This window comes from Monodelphis domestica, chromosome 5, assembly GCF_027887165.1.
Source record: "Monodelphis domestica isolate mMonDom1 chromosome 5, mMonDom1.pri, whole genome shotgun sequence".
Classification (NCBI taxonomy): Eukaryota; Metazoa; Chordata; class Mammalia; order Didelphimorphia; family Didelphidae; genus Monodelphis; species Monodelphis domestica.
In genome coordinates, this window is record NC_077231.1 from 246,074,757 (window position 1) to 246,100,179 (window position 25,423).

General features: G+C 37.1%; 1 protein-coding gene across 2 annotated transcripts; it reads right to left on the reverse strand.

Annotated features, from left to right (window-relative positions):
* Nucleotides 1–12,066: 12,066 nt before the first annotated feature.
* On the reverse strand, nt 12,067–22,492 carry KLF6 (KLF transcription factor 6). Of its 2 annotated transcripts, XM_056800007.1 has the most exons (5): nt 22,251–22,492; nt 21,326–21,429; nt 17,701–18,277; nt 16,018–16,141; nt 12,067–15,238 (listed from the first exon to the last, which is right to left on the reverse strand). In XM_056800007.1, the coding sequence occupies exons 2-5, from the start codon at nt 21,425–21,427 to the stop codon at nt 15,187–15,189; spliced, it is 855 nt and encodes a 284-aa protein (XP_056655985.1). In that variant the 5' UTR covers nt 21,428–21,429; nt 22,251–22,492; the 3' UTR covers nt 12,067–15,186. The 2 variants fall into 2 exon arrangements, with proteins under 2 accessions (XP_056655985.1, XP_001365752.1); XM_001365715.4 differs by lacking the exon at nt 22,251–22,492 and having other exon boundaries at nt 21,326–21,763.
* Nucleotides 22,493–25,423: the final 2,931 nt, after the last annotated feature.

The following is a 25,423-nucleotide window of genomic DNA, read 5'->3' on the forward strand; positions in this document are numbered from 1 at the left end:
ATAGTCTAGGATCCAGTCAACTTGTTGCTTCATGAATACTGCATTTCTCAACTTTTTCCATACTTGGAATGCTTCTCTACTCTCCTCTGATTCTAGGCTTCCCTGGTTTCCCTCAAGACTCAGATCAATTTTCATTTTCTGTAAGAGGTCTTTCTTTCCCTGTCTCATATCCTTAGAGCTTTCTCTATGAGATTACTTCTCATTCATACTGCCTATACATATACACACAAATATATATACATATATATAACATATATACATATATCTTGAATATTTCTATCTAATTCATGTTGCCTTCCCCATTAGATTGGTTTTGCCTTTGCATTCCTAGTGATTTGAATTGTGCTTGCCACATTAATAAACTTACCTTGATTGCTAAATGTGGTACATAGACTATCATTAACATATCATTATCATCTTCATACTCATCACCCACAATAAATATCTTTGATCATCCTAATATGTGTAGGGAACTCCTCTAATTACTTAAGATATTTGAAGTGGATGTGTCCTCAGGAGGTAGGACATATATCTAAGTTAGATAATTAAGAGCACCTTTTAGCACAGGCTAAACATGAGTAGATGTTTGCATGGTGCCACCCTGGCCCACACCAGTTATTTACTTTCTATGTCTATTATAATCTATCTATGTTACTAGCCTCTGTCACATAGAGGAACCTCAGAAGTCATCTAGTCTAATTTGAATCTGAGTAAAAATCCCATTTGCAATATTTCCAATGACTGGCCATCTTTGTTTTGCTTGGAGATTTCCAGTATGGGGGCACCTGCCACCTCTTTAGACAACCTGTTATACTTTGAAATTGTTCTAATTGTTAATAAATTAGTAATTCTTCCTTCGTATGAAGCATAAATATTTGTCCTTTCAACTTCTATTTCTTGTTCGAACTATCTTGAAGTTCAAGCAGGACAAATCTAATTCCTCTCCTACATTGAGCAGCCCTTCAAATGCTTGTGATGTTAACATGTGACTCTAGATCTCTTTTCCAGAATAAACATCTTCAGTTCATTCAAATAATCATTCTATTGAATGATACCAAGGCCTATTGCCATCCTAGTTACCCTTTAGCTTGACAATGAACTTTCTAAATATAGTGCTCAAGACTGAATGCTATTGAAGATGTGGTCTGATCAGAACAGAATATAATAATAGCTTTACTACCTGTGTTGTTTATATTACATCTCTCAATATAGACTAAGATTTCATTCATTTTCTTGGATGCCATGTAAAGAAGTTGATTCCTATTGAGTTGACAGGCCTTAAAATACCCAGATAATTCTTGGACAAACTGATCTCTGGTCCTCATTCCCCCATGATGCACTTACTTATAAGTTGATTTTTTGGAGACAGTCACAAGTTTCTTATATTTATCCTTCATCAATTTCAATTTTTTAAAATTACAGTTTCAACCTTTAGTTTTGTCCTCTTGAAATCTTCTTTTTTTACACCCTGAATCTGTCATCCAATATATAATCCATCTCTTCTAGTTTTGTGACATTATCAATAAAAATGTTAAACAGTACAGGCAACAGATTTTTATGACAATATATTGTAAATCTCTCCCCCAGTTGACATAAGGCCATAAATGACTTCTTTGGGACTTTTCATCTAGTTCCAAATCACTCTAATCATATAGTTATATGCAAGTGATTTCCATTTTTATTTTAGCTTAAAAACTTCTTTTTAATGTAAAAATATTTTGTGGACTCTGAAAGCATGTCAAATTATTTTGTAACAATTTATACTAGGATACTATAAACATTACTATAAACCCTTTGTATTAACTCCAATGGTTTTCAAAGGACTACAGCATACAGGATAGAAAATGCTGATCTAGCTCATATCTCTTTGTCTTATCCACAAGGATAACAAGAAAGATTTGCCATACAAACTATCCCTTTAATAATATATTCTAGAATTTTTTTCCCTCTCAACCTGATTCCATTAATTTACTTGTTTAGACATGTCCTGCCTCCAACTAAACCTCCTGAAGGCATATCTTCTCCTCAACATCACAAATTAGGGATGCTTTCCCCTTAGAGCATTCTAGGAAATTATTATTAATAATAAGCCCCAGAATAAGTCAGGCTTATTATTTGCAGATGCTACTCTCCCGTTTTGAAAATTAGATCATTTGTCCTTTTCTCATCATTTAATACTTTTTCCTTTATTCAAAATCTTTCAAAGATCATTCATGTTGTGGATAGAGAGATGGAGATATATACAGGAAAAGTTGGAAAGGTGGAAATGACAAGATTTGACAACATATTGGATATGGCAAGGTGGGGATGGTGGTAATTGCCTCAGCTTCTTCAACTATAAAATGGGGACACTTAACAGAGTTGTTGTGAGGATCAACCCAAGATGATATTTGTAAAGTGCTTAGTATAGTGCCTGGAATATAGTAAACTTAATATAAATGTTTATTCTTTTCCCTTCTTCTTAAATGAAGAGTTGAGGATGACAGCAAGGTTCTGAGCCTAGGTGACTGAGAAGGTGTTGATACTCTTGTTAGAAATAGGAAAGTTAGAAAGTCAGAGGAAATGAATTTTTGGACACATTACATTTGAGAAGTCCAAGAGGCAATTGATGACATGATATGTGTGTTCAAGAGAAAGATGAGGATTGTATATGTATATGTATAATCTAAGAAATTACCTAAAAAGTAATAACTGAATGCAGATTAGAGCAATAAATGAGAAATGAACATGAATTCTTCCGATTATTTATTTATTTTTATTGTTTAATTTTTAACTTTATTTTTAATTTGATCTTTTTTTGTGATATGATTAATATGGAAGTATTTTTTGCTTGACTTCATGTGCATAATATATATAATTTTATTTGCCTTCTCAATGGTTGGATAAGGGGTGGGAGGGAGAAAATTTCCTCCCACTATTTAATATAACATAACTTGTGGGTGCAGTAATTTAAAATGATGTCCTATTTTAAGTTAGTGAAAAGTATGAGAAGCTACCTGTGGCTAAAATTTACATTTTGATATATCCTTAAATGGAAGATTGAAATCATGTAACATCAAAATGTTGAATTTCTATGAAGATGAGTATAACATTGATTTTTTATTTCCTGAATATCATCACTGATGAATATATTCTTTCCTCATCTCTTTGGAAGTGGGCTACCTAACATTTCTTAAGTATTGAAACTTTCAAGACTCCTACACAAAGCATGCTGGATTGTTATAATCGTTAATATTCTTTCCTTCCAAAAATTAATCTGTATTACTATGTTTTGCTGATTTATAATTTCCTTGAGCATAAGGACCATTTTATTTTTACCTTTGTTTCTCTGATAACCAGCATAATGCCTAAACATAACAATCATTAATAGATGTTTGTTAATTTAGCTTAATTGACTGGAAAAGAAAGAATCCTGTGATTACAGTGCTGCTTGACTTTCTTGGAGTCACAGAATAGTAGTTAAACTTCCATGTCAGTAAATTTAGATCTGTCAGGAGCTTTTGATATGAATGACTTCAAGAATTATCAGCCTGTTTGTCTCTTTGGGGATATAGAAGACCTAAAAGGCTCTTTAATCATTCTTTCTATTCAGTGGGTATAGGAGATACATTTGCCCTCTCAGAGAATTTGTGAGGCACTCTAGACTACATGTCATTGTTATCCTAGATATACTCAGACCTATGTCTTCTTTTCACCCAATTCTAACGATACAGTTTTGTTCCAGCAAGACTTAGGAGTCTGAATTACTGAACTGACTAAAGTTCAGCCTAGATAAGGCTGAGATAAATTCAATTCAATTTAATAAGCATTTATTTAGTACCTGCCCTGTCTGAGGTACTACTGTGCTAAATATTCAGAATACAAATATGAAAACTCATTCAGTGCCTGGCTTCAAGGGGAGGGATAAAATCATGCAAAGAGGTATAATACAAAGTAGAGTGTGATGACGAGCAAAGAGATATAGTCAAAATGTTCTAGAAAAATATGAGGAGGAAAATTTCAGTGGACTAAATTGGAAACAACTGAGGAGGAGAAAAGGGGAAGCTTTATGCTTCAGGTGGCTCCAGAAGTTGATTTTTGAAGGAAGGGAAAAGTTTTTAATAAGCAGAGACTTGGAGAATGTGTTCCAAGGCAAGTGGGATGACCTGCATGAATGCACAGAGCCAGATGATGGGTCAAGATTGGAAATAGGTATTTATAGGTTTTGCAATACTGAATTTATGAAGATGAATAGTGTGATATGACTGGAAAAGTACTGTAGTTTGGGGCCAGATAATATAGAGGACCTTAAATACCAGGCTAAGGAGTTTGTATTTTATGCCACTTCCCAAGAAAAGTCACAGAAGATTTTTGAATAGGTGATATTGTCAAAACTATGCACAAATAAGATTATCTTGAAAGCTATGTGTCAGATAGGTTGCAGAATGAATGAATAAAAAAGCACTTCTTTAGTATTTACTTTCTGCCAAACACTGCGCTAGGCACTAGGGTTACAAAAATTAAACAAAAAAGTCCCAGATCTCAAGGAACTCAAATTTTAATGGGAAAGAACACACACATAAGTGATTGTTAGTGGGTTGGGCACTTTAGTTCAGAAAATTATAGTAATGATGAGTAAGACCATATGGGAATATATTAACAAACTCCCAGGAGTAATAGTGGAAGGGAGGATTAGGGTGATGACAGGCAATACTTATACCTTACTGTCATCAGAATTTGTTCAGAGAGGGAATAACAGCCATACTCACTTGGACAAAAATCTGGTTTACACTATAGGGAAGCAGGAAGAGAATAAGAAAAGAGGAGGGCTAAGAAAAAGGCGGGGGGTGATTTTGGGGGAGGCAATGGTTAAAAGTAAAATTTGTGAGAAGAAACAGAGTGAAAGGAGGAAGAGCAGAAACAAAGAGGAAAACTAGGAATGAGGTAATATATAGCAGAAGACATAAAATGGATAATTTGATTATATTAAAATAAAAAGGATTCCTACAAACAAATCCAATGCAGCCAAGATTAGCAGGGATACACCAAACTAGGCAAAAATTTTAGGGTAAATTTCTCTGATAAAGACCTGAGAACTGAGTTAAATTGATAATACAAGTCATTCCCCAATTGGCAAATGGTCAAAGGATAGGAATAGGTAGTTTTCAGAGGAAGAAATCAAAGTTATCTATAGTCATATTGAAAATGATGTTCTATATCACTATTGTTTAGAAAAATGCAAATTAAAACAACTGTGAGATACCACTTCACATCTACCAGATTGGCTAATAAAGGAAAATAACAAATTTTAGAAGAAATGTGGCCTAATTGGAACACTAATGTGTTGTTGTTGGAGTTTTAAATTGATTTAATTATTCTGGAGGGCAATTTGGAACTATGCTCAAAGGTCTATAAAATGGCACATACTCTTTAATTCAGCAATACCACTACTAAAGCTGTCTGCCAAAGAGATCAGAAAAGAGAAAAAAAGAATCTATTTGTATAAAAAAGGTTTGTACTAGCTCTTTTTGTTTTGGCAAATAATTGGAAATTGAGGAGATGTCCAGTCCATCAATTGGAGAATGGCAGAACAAATTATGGTGTATGATGGTGGTAGATTACTATTGTGCTTCATAAAATAATGAGCCGGATAATCTCAGAAAAACCTGGAAAGGTCTTATGAACTGATGCAGAGCAAAGTGAGCAGAGCCAAGAGAACACTTTACACAGTAACAGCAATAGTGTGTAAGACGACGCAGTTACTTTCAGCAATACAATGATCTGGGACAATTCTAAAGGACATAGGACCAAGAATGCTTATTCACCTCCATGGAAAGAACTGATAGGGTCTGAATGCAGATCAAAGCATACTATTTTTTTTTTACTTTATATGTGTGTTTATATTTTTGGATTTTGGTTTTATATTAACATTTTCTCAAAACTTGATCAATAGGAAAATATGTTTTGTCTGATTGTACATGTTTAACTCAAATCAAATTTGTTAGCATCTCAGGGATAGAGAAAGGAAGGGGAAGAGGGAGACAATTGGGATATAATTTTAAAAAAATACATGTGCAATGTTGTTATTGCATGTAAATAGGAAAATAAAATATTTAAACCCTGCAAAAAAAGGGTTAGGCAATTTCTAAGAACAGCTAAGTCTTTCCCAGTTGGTCAGCTAGGAAATTTCTGAAGTTAGATTTGAACCCAGGTCCTCCCAACTCCAGGACTGGTGATCTATGCCATGATACTAGCTAGTTGCCTCTATCAGTGACTTTTGAGAAAACTTTTGCACAAGAGATGGAACACAGTATGGATAATGAGGATATGGATACTGTCTAGACTCCTCTTTGTAGTGGTTTAGCAATGAAAAGGAAGGGATATATAGAATAGCATCCTTATGGAATAAATGAATTAAGGGAAGGACTTTAAAAGATAAGAGTAAGGATCAAGTCTTTAGGCAACTAGGAGAGATCCAGTATATAAAGAAATAATAGTGTTGAAAAAGAACTCCTGGAGAAGAAAGGGAGGGATAGGCTCAGTGGCACAGATTGAAGCACATCTTCCTCTGAGCCTGAAACAAAGAAAAGAGAACAGTGAAGGCAGAGAGATTTTGAGAGGTGACAGAGGGGTAGATGAGGAATCTTTCAGTGGAGGACCTGAATCTCTCAGGAAAGTAGAAAGTGAATTTTACTGAGAGATGGAAATAATAGGGCCAGGTGGTAAGCAGAAGTTTGGAACAGCCACCATAGAATGTTCAATAGAGAGTCAATCAAAGATGCCTCAGAAGAACACCATTTAGTGATGGAAGTCTAATGAAGGTTAGATCACATCAATTTGTAAGTCAATCTAGTTACAATGCCTTCCTAATTTCTTTGAGGAATATTCAGTGGCTGAGAGGTGGGGGCCTAGAAAGCTCATGCTGAAGACCATGAAGTATTGAGGATTAGCAGCTCACAAACAGCAGAGGAACAAGGACTCAAGAGGTTCAATGGTGGAAGGCAATGCCTTACTGTACTGAGGATCAAGATAGGATCAAGATGGTGAAGGGTTAGAACAGAGGTTAGAACTCTTGATCTCAAGAGTAATTACTTAGAAAAGTCAGGGACTGAGATTATGAGGAGAAACAAGTGAAAAAAAGGAGAGGTAAAAGAATGGAAGATTGTGATAAGAGAGAATTTCAGAGTTCAGTTTTGTGGAGGTTGAATAATTTGGGTTGATAGTGATATTGATGGAGTGATCAACCATATCTTTTAAGTAGGTGGGGTAGGGCTGAGACCAGAGCAAAGGAGCTGAAGAAGTTGATGAATTAGGGCACCCAAGATGTTCAAAAGCTCAACCATAATATTTAATTCACCAAAAATAACCACCTAGATGGGATGGAAAATGATTTAGCCAAATTTGGAAGTAACAAGAAAGGATGGAGAATGACCGGAGATAAGCATATGAGAACAACAAAGATTTTGGACAGTATGGTCCAACTAAACAGCCGGAACTTCAGAAGAGGATACTGAGTGATAATGGAAGTAGGAAATAGGAAATGTGATGATTTCTTGGTGAGGATGGACAACAGGAAGAGGGGGAGAAGGTTTGTGTATGAGTGCATGTTGAGTAAAGAAAAAGAGCTGCCAGCATTGAAATAAGGTGACACAGGATGATGTTTCTTCAAGAGAAAGTCAGTTTTCAGTGAGTACTCCAAAAAGAAAGGAGTGTAAAAGGAGAGATTAGTCTCTTTCCCAAGTCTTCTTCCTTACGCATAAAGCCCATAAAGTTGGTGTCTTGCATAGAGCCATATCATGGTTTTAGAATAGCTTGTGTGCTCTATGTGTACCTGATAGAATCACTAAGACAGATTCTAATTAGTGCACAGGGCAATCACTGAATTTTAGGGTGATAAAAGTATTGGAAACATAGGTCACCAAATCCTGATGGTCAATTCTGGCTGCCTAGTGTAATCCAGTGTAAATCCATCCAGGTATCTAATAGGGTCCACAAATGCCAGTTGATTTTCTGGTTGCTTCAAAGCCGATATCTCAAACTAGTGAATTACAAGAGCATAGCCTATAAAGAATCCTACCTATTCAATTACAGGATAACAATTTAACTCTCCATCACCAGGAATGGGAGTATGCTTGGAATCCTCCCCAGATGAAATACTCACTAGTACATCTTTGTAAACCACAGGGTCCCTTGGTGTCACTCTAGAAGATAATCCTGAAACATGAAGTTTGCCAGATACCCTTTAGGAAAAATCTTTGGAAAAATATCTTAAAATATAGCCCTTATCTTTTGATCTTCAGGGGATAATGTGAGATGCCCCTTTTAGAAATGATTCTATATACTTCTCTACTAAGGATCTCTTTAATATATTTTATCTAAATGATTCATATTTATATTATGTCCTAAGGCAATTCTATCATGAAAAGCATCCTTTAAAAAACAGAAGTAAAATGCCTACATTTCCTGATGAAAGGCTTGTTCTATCTTTTGAACCATGAATACATAACATAATTTTTGGTGAGTTGTGAATGTGTGGTTGGTGAAGATGGGAAGAAACTGAGTAAGGGTTTTTTAAACTACTATCTATTAAAAATGAAGATAACTTTAACCGAGTTTTCCTTTGCCTACTCTTCCATTTGTTCATCCTCTTTCTAGAGCACAGATAAGAAATGAAAACCATGTGATGATATCTGGTTTTATAGTGACAGTTGATAATATTAGAGTCATTAAATAGCACTAAATATCACATATGTTGAGAAAACATTCTTGCATAACCCAATGAAATGTGGTAATGTGAAACTTAAGAAATTTAGAGAAATAGTTTCCTGCATCAGATAACCTATGCAAGTCATCTATACTATAGTTTGCAAAATATAATTTTAAATGATGTTATGTGGTAGTACAGATTTTTATTTCTAACTATTTAAAAGAGACTTAGCTGATGAGAAAACAGTAAATAAATGTTCATTCACAAATTATTTGAGTTGAAGCCTTGGGAGGCTTCCTTACTGCAAAACTCAGTCACTTCCCTCATGATCTCTTGTTTTTCAAATGCACAGGGTATGTAAGAGGAAGTAAAGGATTGAGCAATGAAAGTTTGGAGGGATAAATATACTCCAATGAGCATTCTAGATAAATTAATATTTTATTAGAGGAATCTACCATAACTTTTTTTAACTGTGCTTTTTCCATTCAGAAATGTTTAGAGAATTCTGATTAAAATTACTCAGAGTAAAACAGAGAAAACTTGATATAAAATAAATCTCATTAAATACACTTCTGTTGTATCACCTAATTTGTGTGATACATGGGCTTAATTTTCCTCCCTTTATATTTTAACTGTGTAAGTGAGGTGATCCTCACAAATTAATACAAGATGTCACTCCCAATTGCTTTCTATACCTCCTTAAACATTAAAAATAAAGATATGCCATCTGTCTCACATCATGAATGCAATCCAAAATAGTTACTTTTGTTTTCTCAGTATTAAAGAACATTTTACAATCCTGTGGTGATACAATATAACAGAAATTTACTTTTCATTTATTTCTTAAATAATATATACATATATTTAAATACATATGTATATATTTCAAGAGGGTGATTGTTGATCCTATACCACCACTAACACTGGCATTTCAAGAGAGCTTAGTGGGCAAGAGTGATTGGAAGGGGGAAGAGGGAGAATTCTCCCTTGGAAAGTAGACAGGCCCAAGCCAGAGAAAGGGCAGAGAAATGCAAAAGAGCAGAAAAGGTGAAGTCGTCCCCTGGATTTGCCATGAAGACTGATCTTCTGATGTTCACATCCTTCCCACAGTAGTCAAGCATTTAGTCACAGGTTTACTCATTTCTTCCCCTCTCTTCTTTTACACCTGACTGAAGCCTGAGGTATGAGATTGCAAGGTCTGGTTCTTTTCATAGTCTAAGGACCATTCTTGCAATAGATCTACAAAGGTCATACTTTCAATGCAGAAATGACTTTGCCACAAAGAATAGAATGCCCTAATGACAGCTATTATCAGAAGCCAGAGGTTAGAGGGGAACTTCTTTTTCTATTTAAAGCTAAAGACAATTATCTAATTATAAAAAATATTTTTTAATAACCATGAGAAAAAAAGCTATTAGGTTTACACTTTAAATGTCTTAACTTATAACCTAAATTGTACCCTAGACTTACAGATTATAGGACCATCAATTTTCAAAACTGGAGGGTAACTTAGAGACTGTATCATTCAAAACCCTCATTTTACAGATGAGAAAAATGAGGCCAGAAAGTATGAAATGGCCTGTCAGTGGAAGACGCTAAATGTTTATTGAATAGACCGATTATACAAATAGTATACTAGTGAAGGCAACAATAGACCCAAGGTTCTTAGTCTTTTTTGTGTCATGGACTCTTTGGCAATCTGATGAAGTCTGTAGATTCCTTCTTAGAATATTGTTTTTTAACTGCATAAAATAAAATAAACAAACAGGATTACAAAGAAAACCAAGTATTTCAAAATAGTTATCAAAACATTCTTTTAAAAACCAACTTTATGGACCCCAGATTACGAGCTTTTGAGGACCAGATCCTTTCTTCCTTTTTGTTGTTTAAAAAAGAAATTGTTAGGCAAACAACCAGAAGTGGTAAATGTTGAAATGTTACCCCCTCCCCCAAGTAGCACTCTGATTTGCAGCTTTTTTCTTACACAAGTTTTTGCAATAGCCTTCTTTGAACATAATTTAGTTCTTCTGTGCAGTCTTTGTATGACAAACTGGCCCAATCTTAATAGCAGCCTAGAGTGCACTATCAGTCCTTTATTTAGACTGTACAGTCATAGCGATTCCACTATTAGTCATCCTGACATGTACTTCAGAATGTAACACACCCAGTGAATACTGGAAAAAAAATTTAATCTGTTCTCAACTTTCCCCCTCCCCTTCCCCCCACCTCCCAACTCTGTTCCAATTTCTGGTATTTTTAATAGCACTTGTAGACAGGCAATGATTTGGAATTTCTTTATCTTGGAATGAATTCCATCTTCTCCTACCTACCATTTAAAGTAAAATCTAGAAACTCAAGCAAGTTTATTCTTTGCTTAAACTCTCACATTTAACAAATTGGTAACTTCAATTTTCATCACTGAAGTATTGATAAAGTGATCCATACCTTTTTTCAGTAGTGGACTTCCGTCATATCCAAACTGGGAAATTTCTGCAGTCTACCTTTTTCCTGACATTCTACCAACTCATTGCCAAAAACCGATACTGATTTCATTCACATATCACGTCCCTTGCTTTATTCTAATTTCAGATCTTTAAATAGCATGTCAGAATTCCTACAAATCTATGTAGTATTTAATTCAACAAATTTAGTAAAAAGTATTAGGGTCACTATAATCTAAATCTCATTTTAAAGTGTTTTTGAAAATGTAAAAATTCAAGGATACACAGAAATTTTTTTTAACAGCTATTGGTTTTTGGAAAGAAGAGAACGAAATAGCCTAAAGCTGACATAAAATAATCCATCACCTCCCTTGAATTTCACTGGGCAGTAGATATTGCTATGCCAGTCAAGGGGCGGATAGAAAAGTATGGGAATTGCTCCCAGGCTCACCTCCTTTTTCCCATTAGTCACTCCCCATTCCACCTCATACAAGGTATGGATGGCTCAGGAGATGAATGAATCCCCTGTCATCTGTAATTGCTTAACTAGAGCAAGAACACTGGAATGTAAGCCTGTTCCATGGATGACAGTGAAAGGAATCAGTCCACCAGCTTCTTCTGGTCCAGATGCCTCCACAGTCAGTGCATTTCCCTAGCTTGAGTGACAAGACTTTAAAAAATAGCCAAGTGTTTTCCAATAGTGGCCAAAAGCCAAGTTGTTGCTTTTGTCAGTCTGTTTAGGAATATACAGTGTTTGAGGGCAATACCAGGCTCTTCCTAAGACCCAGAGTCTGGGTTGGGATAAACTCACAGGAAGGTATGTGTGTGTGTGATATTATTTTGTGTTTCACATTTGATATTTACCAAATAGGAAGCCTGGGCACAATTAAACCAGCAGGAATTAAAAGAAAACAAAATTAAAAACAAACTTGACCAGAGTTGCTGATAAGAATTTTTTTTATGTTATTCCAATAAAAAATACATTCATACAGAAATATAACAATCTTGCAAAAAACAATTTCAAATAAAATCTTGTAAAACAAAATTTTACAAAAATCTTACAAAGATTCTTTAGATAACAGGGTGCTTCAAAAAAAAGAGAAATTTCACTAATAGAAATTTTTTTTAAATTTCAAGCAAAAATTTTCAGCTTGATTGAGGCTCAGTTATCACCTGAACAGAATGTACTTCTTATGTACTTGCTTATTATGAAAATTACAGGCATTGACATATATGGCACTCAGCTCCACCCCATTCAAACAACTCTGATGGTATTTTGTAAGTGAGACAAGCCAGTGCAAGGTTTTTTGTTTGTTTGTTTTTTTGCTTTTGTTTACCTTCTTGCTTAACAGGATTGTTATGGCTAAGCAGAGCATGGCCAAAAAAGGAGTTCTCAAACCCAGCAAATCAAATTTCTGGATTCTGAATTGCCAAAAGAAAAAAAAAAGTGCATTTTCCCCCTAAGCAAAATGAAATGAGTTATTTAGGCAAACATATTCATCCAAACCAGATAAAAACCAGTTATGTGAGTCCTAGTCATCACTCATTTCTAGGAAGATCAAACAAAATACTAGCCAGCCAGACACATGTGTATATATATGTATATATATATATATGTCCATACATATATACACACACACATATGTATAATTTTAAAAAGGATCCACACCTAGAAGCAAACAGCTGGATGAAATATTAGCTGTCAATGTCAAAATGTGCCAATTTGGGAATAGTTTTGTGTTTGAGAGAATGCTCTGAAGAATCTACATGTTGGAAAAAATAGATTCACCTGCATACCAAGCAAACAACAAAAAAGATCCACAGTAATCAGCTTACTGCTCAATCTTCCATCCGGCTTGATGCCCAAAAAACAAAACCCTTGGTGGATTTTGCTCGAATTTGACCAGCCTGCCAGTCCTCAGCCTATGTCATTCTTGAATGGTCTAAGAGTCACTCAGTGCTCCAGACAGCCAAACTCAGTCAGCAGGCTGGCCCAGACTCCAGGCCAACAAAGCCTTTAGCAAACCTTAAAACGGAAAAGAATGCCTCCAAAAAGAGAGATTGTATAGTTTCTGTGTTTTTGCCTCCTTTATGGCCATATTGAAATATTTCTTCACAGGCTGTGGAATTTCCTAGCTAAACATTCTAATTTCTCCTTTTTTTAAAAAAAATATTTATATATTATCTATATATATACACACATACACATACTGTACACACAAATATACATACACAAGAATTCTGCCCACTTTTTAAAAAAGTATTATACTTTCTGTATTACCAACAGATAGCTAGATATATATGTGAAATTTGTGCCTTCTAAGCAATACATTAACATCTTCTTCTTATACTTCTGTATCTTTAATATGTGTGAAAACTTTACATATTAAATACAGTTTGGGGTGTGTTATCTATACAATTGTTGTGCAAGGTCCATAAAAAAGTCTGAAGGTGGCAGAGTTGGTCAGGAATTCAATTAAGTGTGTGTGTATCACACTTTAACACTGACAGTCAAGTTGTCAAAAATAGCAAACAAATACTGACATGATGAGGGAGGTTTTCATTTCTATGTTTGTCTCTGTGAAGGAGGACCTCAAAGATTTTTTTCTGTGTGTGTGTGTGTGGTTTTTTTTGTTGTTTTGTTTTTTTTCTGTATTATACATTGATACAGTACAATGCCAGGTGAAAAAAGAGCCTTAATAAAGCATGCATCACCCATACCCCTGTATGAGACCCCCCCCCCACAAGAGAAGGTCACTTGCATAAGGCACCATTATTAAGGTCAACAGTGCATTAACAGCTAGAAAACCAGAAATTAGTCCTCAAGGCATAAATAAGAGAAACAGCTGCATGAGAAATCAGTTTCTAAGCTACAGTGGTTTTATCCACCCAACAGAAATTTTTTTTTAGGTTCCATACATAATGTAACATTAGACCAGTGATTCCCAAAACCCTGGCTCTGTGAAACTCCCCACCATGATGTATACAATTATCTCATGGGGGGAAGCTATAAAATTCTCCAAATTAAACTTAATTTCCATTAAAAAAAAAAATTCTGTGCCACTACTGCACTTTTAGGGGGGGAGGGAGTGTTGTAAAAATTAAATAACAACAATAACAACAACAACAAATAATAATAACAATAAAAATAATAATTATAATAATGTGTTGCAAGTCCAAGATGGCTGGGAATCACTGCATTAGACCAATTGTATCTTAGCTGCTCTTTAACTGGAATCAAAATTGCAGTCCTGATTAAAGAATGGAAAAGCATATAGTTCCCCGGAACCATGCATTATCTTTGTATTATAATGAAAAGTTATAGTTGTGTTATATTCGTAAATACACAGCTTATACAATGGATTACAAATGAGCTCTGTAGCAAGTAAAACAAGCTACCTGACACATTGCACGTTTAATAGCTGCACCAGACACCCAAAAGCTTCTCTCACCCAGGAAAGGGGGCCTCCCCCTTCCCCCAGTCGCTCTCCTCCGGGGTCCTGACTTCCCACTCCCGCCCTCTATTTTTTCCCCCTTCTTTTTTTTGTTTTTGTTTTTTTTGTTATTTTTTTGTTTGTTTAAAAAAAAAAAAGGTGCAGACCCTCCCCCCCAGGAAATGATTGGTGGTCGTCCCATCTCATGGTATGTTCCTCACACACAAAACATTCAAACTAACTTTTTCATCTCTCTTGCCGCCGAAGAAGCGCAAGATTAAAAAAAGTGTGCCTCATCATACAGTCATGAATAGATCCTCAACAGACAGTCAGCCCAGTCATTGACATTCTCAGTGCGCATGCTCACGGCAAAGGCTTTGGAGCCACTCAGAAGGTTGGGTCCCGGTGAGTGAGTCCGGGAAAACCCAAACCTCACGCACCACGGTCGCGATGCCGCTTCTTACATGACTTTATTAGCCCTCAAAAGACCTTCGAGTTAGAGGTCCTGGAGGCAACTGGGTAGGGTGCAAAATGGCATGCTTTTTGGCTGGGACACACATCCCTCCTCACAAGGCTGTCTCAACCTTGCAGCCGCTTAGCCCACAGGATTCACCTCCTGACCCATTCAGAGGTGCCTCTTCATGTGAAGGGCCAGGTGATCGGACCTGGAAAAACACCTGGAAATTTAAAAAATATATATTAATTAATAGTTATAATTAATACTTTTCATAATTTATAATGCTATAATAATAATAATTTTAAAAGGGAAATTCCTGCTAGAGCTCTGTGAATCTCTAGAGTCTGACAGTGTTCCTCAAAGAGCATTCTCTGGGACTTGAGAATTTTGGTGAAGGAATAAGGACATTTCCAGTTTAGGGGAATGAATGAAGGCAGGAGCTGATCTGACTTGAATTAAGGAAGTCTTGACTGATTGGTGGAACTCAATGCCCCATAGGGATGTTTGAGCTTCATTCTTGGGTAGACAGTGATTTCTGCTTTAATATGCCAAAATGGAAGTATTCTATTTTCTACATGACAATCCTTTGTTCGGCAGCTAGGTGGTGCAGTGGCTGATTTAAGAAGACAGACAAATTCAAATCCAGCCTCAGATCCTTAGTATTTCTCTCAGTTTCTTTATCTGCAAAATGGAGATAATAGCCCCTACATTTCCTTGAGTTGTTGTGAGAATCAAATGAGATAATAGATGTAAAAACATTATCCTTAAAAGTGCTGGCTATTATCATTAATGTTACAATGAAAATGTACAATTTTTATTTGAGATTTTAATCTGTGAAGATTAGGGCTGTAATGAATAATAATTTTTTTTATACATGAAATCTCTTTAAGATAAGAATAGGGATGTGTATATTGGGGGGGAGTTGGGGGCGGCTTAACTTAATTAGGTGTTCCCATTTAACAGCCTGAAGAATTTTTTGAGCAATCTCCATTCACGTACCTGTCACAGTGAGTACATTTAAAAGGCTTGGCACCCGTGTGCTTTCTGAAATGTCTTGTTAACTCATCGCTTCTTGCAAAACGCCATTCACACCCTTCCCATGAGCATCTGTAAGGCTTTTCTCCTACAAACGAAACACATCATTGGTCAACTGAGACTTCATTGAAACAAAGAGGAACATGGCTCAGAGCTATTAAAAAATACACACCAAGTCCCCAACTCATTCGTGACCAAGTTCAGACCTTCAAGAAGGAGTCTTAAGTTCAGAATCCTCAAATATTTATGCTTCAGGATGGTACTCATTTATGGCAATAAATATGAATAAGCATAATTTCTGATGACATTCCTTTAGTGCACTAGCAGTAACCTCAAGTTTTGGCTAAAGCTCTACTATGGCCATAGCCATAGAAATTAACATCTCTGAGGTCACACCAGAGCCTGGTGATATAGATCATATGTAATGGACCAGACCCCGCCTCCCACGAACATTTCTTCCTAGAATGACTGGCCAGTTTTCATTGGGTCTTTCTATTTCTCTTCAATATTCCATTGGACTGTCAATATCAGTTAATAACAAATATTTAAAAAAAAAAGTCATTCCTCAAATCAAGTCATGACTGTGAAGCCATCTGCTTGTGAAACATGCTACCAGTAAATGTCAAATACAGCCACCACGCTCCTTATGAATAGAGTAAAATGGAATCTTGGGACTGGGAATTAGGAAGCTTCTATTTGAGCCTAGCTGGGCAACTTAGAATAAATAACTTTATTTCTCTGGGACTTTGCTTCCTCATCTATAAAATAATATTCCATAAATAATATATATTTAATATTATACAAGGCACTAGATCATATCAACATATTATACATAATATGTATATAATATTAAAATAATGTAATATATGAAATAATACTATAATATCTATAAAATAATATCTTAAAAAATTGTTGGGAAAAATAAACGCTAAGGCCCTCTCCAGTTCTTGAAAGTCAGATTTTCATTGTGATTGCTAATGGTGTTAGTCACTTTATATCTTTCTTTCTTTTATAAAGGCACCTTTAAAAACTAGGCTGTATTTAATTCACAATAACATATACTAGGGAGCCTTAGTCAAATAGTAAGTGCTTGGCGAATGTGTTTTGATTGGTTGGAGTACAGACATGTCAAGCTCTCATATATACTATAAACATACAAGTACAGTAAGCCACATCAATGCTAATGTATGCTATACTGCTAGTTGGCCACCTGCTCCTGGGCTCTTCAATTAATTAAAAATGAAGCTAAAAGGAGACAATTTAAGACCATCCAATTCTTTTATATGGAGAATGCAATAAGAGGGACTCAATTAGATGAATGGGAGGTGAGGAGGGGGAGGAAGAGGGCAAGAAGTAGGCTTGGGCTTCCTGTAGGTTTAATTTGAAACCCTGCCATTCATCCATGACAATCAACCAGTCTTCTAAGAATTTGATTCTGTCCTCAAAAAAGACCCAACTCTCTTTGATGAAAAGAATGAGGAAATGAAGTCTTGAATGCTGGTAAACCTCTGGTGTGACTACATCATCTCTCAGGCTCTGGGCTCTCACCCAGAACTTGTGTAATGCAATGACAACATGAAATTCAGGGTATTCCCTGTTGGGAACCAGGCTCAGAGACTCCTTGGGTTGACCCAGGGGGGGACTGACCTGTATGAGTGCGCTGATGTGCTTTGAGATGCGAGCTTTTGGTGTAAACTTTCCGACAGCCATTGAAATGGCACCGGTGGACTCGTCTCCGGCCATCTGGAGAGGCATCGCCACTGACCTTCTCACCAGTCTTGCCCACAGTCCCAGTACGGATTTTACCAGGTGAATGCAATTCACCAGGCATACAATTCCACAGTTGAGAGGAAGGTTCTCTGCCCAGTTCCGGGGAAGAAGGAGGAGTGGAAGTGACAGAAGAACTCAAATTTCCTGAATTGGCTAAGACTTCACTTATTGGATCAGAGGTAAATTTAGTAGTAGGTGAAAGTTCCTCAGTGCTGTCAGATGATTCACTACTCACATCTGAATTTAAGCTGTTGGTCTCTAGGCTCTGGCTGAAACTCTGACTGATTGGACTGTCCTCTTTAGGACTAGAAGAAATTTTCAGTTCTGATTCTTCCTTTTTCTCTCGAGCCAGAATAATTTTGGTCCACAGATCTTCTTGGCTTTCGAATTTAATATCCGATGCTGACACACAGCAAGGTTCACTCTGGAGGTACCGTTCCAACTCTAAGCAGGTCTATGTAAAATGAAAAAAAAAAATTTAAAGTCAGATTGATTTATAAATACTAAAAATGGAAGTGAAAGTAAATTTCATCCTCCAAAAAAAAACCATGCAAAAAAATACTCTGGTACTCTAAAAAACCCAAGACTTTTGAATGCCTTTACAATTAAGAAACCTTCTGAATACTGAAAATGGATATTACATTAACTCAAGTTTCCAAGAACTAGGCAACAGTTTAGAGGAAAACCTAAAGGATGAAACTTGGCTTACTTTGCTTTTCAAATATTAACCAGTGACTCAAATGAGTGATGATCTCTAAGCTCATTTTTATTATTGTTGCCAGTGTTGACATTTCTAATGAGTTTCCCAGTAAACTATACACACACAAAACCAGCTTCCCCAACATACACCCCTAACAGGTTTAACCAGATTATCCAACATTCGAAAAGAACCGTCTTTATTAATAAAGGCAAAGCCATTCATCCTAGCCATTTGCCTAGCACACATTCACAGAACCCAGGGCAGAAGCACTCTACTGCACCCAGTGTACTTCCACAGGCTCACTTAAAAATGGAGTTGACTTGTCATACATAGCACAATACCACATTCTAGTATGGTGGCAGCTAGCTGACAATCTGTATTCCCGGACATCAATGGAGCTGCTGATAAACCACCCATTTCCTGTGTATCAGAGACCGAGGAGGCTTTCAAAGAATGTCATTTCTCAGTGCTGGGCCATGTACATACCATACAACTTTAACTACTTCTATAGTGGTCAGAGACACATACAGAATTTCACCAATAGCAGGAGAGGAGAAAAAGTTTCAGAATAGCAATATGCTCTTGTAAAAAAAAAGATGCAAAAGGGGAAATTACTCTAAGGCCCTGCTGGGAGTCCCACAATGAACAAGAACTTTATCTACTGGCCAAGAGTACAACTGTATGAGTCATCACTCTATTTCTTTCACGCAATGCCAAAGGAGACTTCCTTTTAAAAATCTGACCAACAGCCAAGAAAGTACTCTGTTCAAATATACATGCAGTGTGACATGTACAACGGTTTCTCCCTCCCTCCAAAAAAACCAACCTTTCAAAGTGGCTATAACTGCAGAGATCAGCATCCCCTCTCCCCACCATTTCAAACTTTCTAGTCACTGGAAAAAAAAATGGTAGGAAACATTTTAGGATTAAAATGATTTTTTTTTCTCCCTCTCTCATTTCCACTAGGATTAGTTGTTTGGATGTCCATATTAGGTTGTCTACAGACCATGCTACTGGTTAAGTTTCTACACCAAATTCTACTCACTTTCATCAACATAATTCTCCTATGCAACCTTGAAGTCTTGTAAGCAAAGCCTATTCAAAAACTGCACATTTCACTCTAGCTGGCTGCCTTGAATATGCTATAGTATATGTTCCTCCCCCAACAACCCCCCCCCCCTTTTTCAAGCTTGTCACATGCCTAGTGTGAGTGGGGGGGGGGGGAATCATTATATTCTACATACCCCTATAATTAGATAAGCTGTGCTATAGTACATATTAGGATACAGCAAAGAAAAGAGACAGCAAAAATATTTTATTGATCCTTCAAGGAAATAGGAAAGAGCATTTATTGAGATCTTGTTAAACTTTAATAATCTGGCTAATTTAAATTCTCCATTATGTAGATGAGCAATATGGACCAGAACGAAGCTCTCTAAGAGTTTAAATGCCTCTGATGGCTACTGGGAGCCAAGTCTGGCTTTTTGCCCAAATCCCAAATGCCTGAAGGAAACTACTTAGATCAATTTCAATCACGTACCAGGGAGCTGCTTCTTTGAGGAGGAAAAAAAGGGGGGGGGGTGTTAAGGGAAGAAAGGATTTCAAACAATTAAACACAACACGTGAAAGCTGCAATCCTTTCTATTTCATCTTTTTAAAAAATAAGATTTCTTGTCTTCCAAATCGACAAGAAAATCGGTGATCTGATGGTTCGCTTAGGGAAAAAGGCAAACCCGACAGCCCGGGCTGACAGACAACAACAGATCCTCCATATATATTTAAAGACAATGGAAGAAGTGGGGGAGTCTATTTCGCCTGGAGAAATCCGACCAATCATGAAGGGGAGAAAAAAAATCAAAAGAAAAATAAAAAACAAAAGCTTAAAAAGAAAAATCCAGCTCCATGAAAACGCCAGAAGCCTCCGTTCTTCTATGCAAACTAAGACTTGAAGCAATTAGCAAGACAGGCTCACTGTCATATGACTGACAAGTCACTGGTTGAGTAAATAGATTTCTATTTTTTTTTTCCTTTTCGCTGATCAACAAGGGTAGCCGGTAAGAAAATCAGACAAGACCTAGGCAAATCTTCCAAATTCCCCGGGGGACGAAAAAAAGGGGGGTGGTGGGGGTAACATTTTTTAATGAGATAAAAAAAGAAGCTGGTAGGTATTTTTACGTAGAAAAAAATATATATTTACCTACATATATAAATGTGTATTTAAAATTTAGAAGTATTCGCACACACATAAACACACACCGGAAAAAAACAAAACAAAACAAACAAACAACAACAAAAAAAAAAGCCTTTAAAAAAATGGCTTGGCAGTAAAGGCAAGTTCATATGACAAGATCCAGCTGTGGAGTTTGGACCCAGTACAAGCACAAACTTCTGCCAAGGACTCGGTACGGGGATCTAGAGAACGCAAGGCTGGAAGAGTTTGGCTCACCGCTCCGGTGGTTGCCGTTGAGAGGATCCAAAATGGCAAAAACACTCTCGGAACAACTGATCTACAGCTCCAGTCTACTGAAAATGACAACTCCCTCACCGAACGTGAGAGGCACTCAAAAAGTGTATTCAAAATAACAGGCATAAGAACAAGATTCTAAAAAAAATAAATCATAATTTTAAAAATTCCCCCAAACAACCAAAAAAAATATATATATATATATACACAGATAGGCAGCTTCAATCACACACACTTAATTTTTTTTTCCTCCATTCACTCCTTTTTCCTCAGTGCACCGGCGACACTGGGCATTTTTTTTTTAAACTCTGCGCCTTGTAATGAAAATCCCTATTTACCTGTTGCCAATATTCTTCCAGGGATGGTAAAGCTGAGAAGTAACCAGTGTCATGCACAATCTGGAGTTCCTGGAAGATGCTGCACATTGGGAGAACATCCATGTCTGGTTGGAAAATAAAGTCAATTCTGTTGTAAAAAATAGGGAGGTGTGTGGTCTGTAGTCAGAGAGATTTAAAACTCTCTCCCGAAATCACAAGAGTCAATTCCTGCAGAGGAGGTGAAAGTTTCATGCAAACTCAATTGCACAGCAATTAGAAGCCTCAAATTCTGATTCTCCTGGATCACAGAGACTTGCTCAGGAGCCCACACAATATTTGCAAACACTGAACTGACTGCAAACGTAACCCCTGCAAAACTTCCCTATTCAAAGCTCTTCTGCCAGCCTCTTCCCCCCTCCCTCCTCCTCCACCGCCTCCTCCTCCTCCTCCTTCTGCCTTGGCTCCCCCCACTTCTCCCCTCCCCCCCACGTGATCAGCTCTTGCGCCGGCTCTGCAAGCCGCCCAATCGCTATCTACCCATCCTGGAAGCCGTGCGCCTATGATGTCAGCTTCGACCAGTCGCCGCCCTCGGCTCAAGGCTGCCCCGCCTGGCGTGACCGAACGTCTCCGTTACGGCCCCCACTATTGGAGCAATTCGAAATTTCCCCAAATCTGATTGGTGGGCGGCCGTGCAGGCTATTTTTAGCAGGGTATATAGGGCGCGAGCTCCCGGGCAGCCCGAGGAGTTGGTGCGGTGTCGTTTCGCTGTGGTACCTAGGTTTCAGTCCTGCCCGCTGCCGCTGCGAGCGTGGCTGAGCCACTGCGGGGCTGAGCGAGCTCGGTGGCTGCCCAAGAGTTGAAGGAGCCCGGGGGCTCCAGGATTCTATCTTCTTTTATCCCTCCCCCTCCCTCCCCCCGGAAAGCCTCCCCCTTCCTCGTATCTTACCCTATTTTTGTTTTTGTTTTTGTTTTTCCTTCGTAGTTCTAAACAAAGCAAAAATAGGAGCTTTCTTCCAAGCTGCCCTGGTCGGAGACTGGGCGAGTCTCACCTGGCGTCCGGGAGCACGTCTGCCGCTGGCCACCCTCACGCCTTTAGCGGCGGAGGGGTTCAAAGCCAAGCAGCGCAGAGAGCCGCGCTCTCGCTCCTTTCTCGTGTTTGCCCCTTGTTGCTTTGCTCCGTGCTCCTGGATTCTCTTCTCTGTCCGGCTCTCTGGCTCCCCTAGGGCTTCTGGTGGGGAACCACATTTGCAGGCTTAGCACCCGGCAGGGCGCAGGCTCTCCAGCAAAGCTTCCCAGCGCCAAACTGTGGTGGTGCCCAAGGGCGCACGGACCCAGGAGACGTGCAACAACTGAGAGCAGCGTGTACTCTCGCTCCCGAGCTCTGCCCAGCACGCGGTCGCCAGCCGGCTGTGGGCTTCCCTAGGAAGCAGCAGAGGCTCCCCCTTCGCCAACCTCTCCTGCAGACATCTGTTCAAGCCCGCAAAACTCCCCCTTTCCCGTACCACCACCCCACTCTGAGCAGAAATTGATAACAAAGCAAAATCAAAAGGTTTGGGGGAAGGGAAAGAGTCAGTGGAAGAAGGAATCATCAACCTTAGAGAAAAGTATTGAAGCATTTGGGTGACTTGGATTTGGAATCCTTAACTGGACATGAATTGGGGATGTGGCTGACTGCCTGTGAATAAACTGATCCGCACACACTCTCCCAATTCTCCATAGAATTAAAAAGTCTCATTTAGAGCAGACTTGTGCTTTAAATAAGTCTAGCCAGGTGTATACTCTGTTTTGAAAGGAACAAAACTGCAGTCAGTTCCACTACTTGATACGTTTTGGAATTCCTGTTTATTTGGACTCCATCTAAGGGGGAAGGGTACCTTGAACAGTTCAGGAATTAAAACATCTGGTAAGGCTAATTTGACGTCATTTAACCAAGCTTCGTGGTCAGTTTTGAAATATATTTTAGTTTTTAACTAATTTTTAGATTTTTTTAATGATCCTTTGGTTTCATAGTGGAGAGATATCAATTTGTCTCCAGAAATAACTTAAATGATCATTTTAATGACATTTGATTTTTTTTAAGTTACAGACATTTTGGGTAGGTAGTAACTATAGAGATTATTTTCACCTACATGAAAGAAGAAAGGAAGATGTAGATTTCCAGATTTTGCAGCACAACAAATTCCAAGAATATCCTCCTCCTCTTCTGCAGCCCTAGGTTAATTGGTATTCTTTCTAGATGAATATATAAACAGCAAAAATTGCAAAGAACACGTATGATTTTCTTAAAAATAAAATTTCTGCTAGAGAAGGATTTTTTCTAAAAAAGGAAAGATGTGAAGAATATATATATATATATGTATATATATGTAAATATATATGTAAATGTATATATGTAAATATATATATATATATATATTTACAGCACAAAGAATGGATAACAGAAATACTCAGAAAAAGTTCAGAATAGACTGGTTACCTCCATTAATAACAACTGATATTTCTAGAAAGCCCTTTAAAGATGACAAAGTACTTTATATACATTAGCTAACTGATACTGACCCAACAACCCTATTAAGGTACTGCTGGTATTATTCCCATTTTACAGATGATTAAACCAAGCAAGCTTCAGTGGTTGTGACCTCTCTCCATGGTCACATAGTTGTTGTTATTGTTGTTTTTTGAAATTATTTATTTATTTATTTTAAAGAATTTTCCCATGGTTGCATGATTGATGTTCTCTCCATCCCCTCTTCTCTCCCCTTTCCTGGAGCTGACAAGCAATTCCACTGGGTTATTTTCATGTATTATCACTCAATACCTATTTCCATATTATTCATTTTTGTAACAATCCTTTGCAATCAAACCCCAAATCCTATACCCATATAAACAGGTGATAAATTATATGTTTTCCTTCTGCATTTCTACTTCCATAGTTCTTTCCATGTGGATATATCATTCTTTCCCATAAGTCCCTTGGGATGATCCTGGATCATTGCATTGCTATTAGTAGCAAAGTCTATTACATCTGATCATCCCTTAATGTATCAGTTACTGTGCACAATGTTCTGGTGCTACTCATTTTCTGCATCAGTTCATGGAGGTCTTCCCAGTTTTTTATAGAAATCAAGCAGTTCATCATTCCTTATTATACAATAGCATTTCATCACCATCACATGCCACAATTTGTTCATCTATTCCCCAATTGAGGGATACCCCCTGATTTTCCATTTTTTTGTCACCACAAAGAGCACAGTTATAAATATTTTTGTACAAACATTTATCTCATTGGGGTACAAACCACACATAGAAATTAGAAATTTGAACTTAAGTGCCAGGTTACTTCTCCAATGCCAGAAACACAGAACTTTGTTTGGGTTTTTTTTCAGATTAACTCCAATATCCCAATCCCACTTTTTTTTTAACTTCTTAAACTTTACCAACATCAAGATAATTGGGGATTAGACTGAAAAAAATATATAGATTTGAAATATCTGGTTATCATTGATTTTATGTTTAAAAATTTCCAAAATTATGTTTGATTTTGGAATAGATTAAGCTAATATTCAAACATTCATTTTTAAAACTAACACAATCACATTTAATCAAATAACCAATTGCTTAATTTTATTTCAAAATATCAAAGTAGGCCAGTTTCTTCACAATTTTTTGATAGAAACCAAAATTACTTAATGCAGTTTTGTCATTAATAATAAGCAACAGTAGAAATGGGAATTACCAACTTTCAGTGGTAATCTTTTACATAAGTATAGGAAGGTGGAGACTTGGATAGATAACATTTCATGTGAATAAAACCTGGGTTTTAGTGAGTGTAGGTTCAGCATAATTCAGTATGAATAGAATATATTAGCCAAAAAAGCTGGTAGAGAATGTTAATAGATGCATTAGGAGGGGAATTGACAAATAATAGCATGTCTGGGGATGTTGACCAAAATGATGAAAATACTCCAAACCATGTATGTCATATAGGGATGAATTGTAGGAAGTGAGGATGAAAAGAAGATTTAGCTGTCTTCATATTTTTGAAGGTCTGTCATGTTGAAGAGAGATTAAGTTTTTCTTCTCAGCTCCAGAAGAGAAGGCAGTTTCAGTTCAGTTCAA

Coding starts and splice junctions, on each gene's coding strand:
- KLF6 (XM_056800007.1), bottom strand. CDS start 21,427: ATGGATGTTCTCCCAATGTGCAGCATCTTCCAGGAACTCCAGATTGTG. Junction 18,278..21,325: donor TGGAAGAATATTGGCAACAG/GTAAATAGGGAT, acceptor CATTTTACATAG/ACCTGCTTAGAGTTGGAACG. Junction 16,142..17,700: donor ACATCAGCGCACTCATACAG/GTCAGTCCCCCC, acceptor TTTCGTTTGTAG/GAGAAAAGCCTTACAGATGC.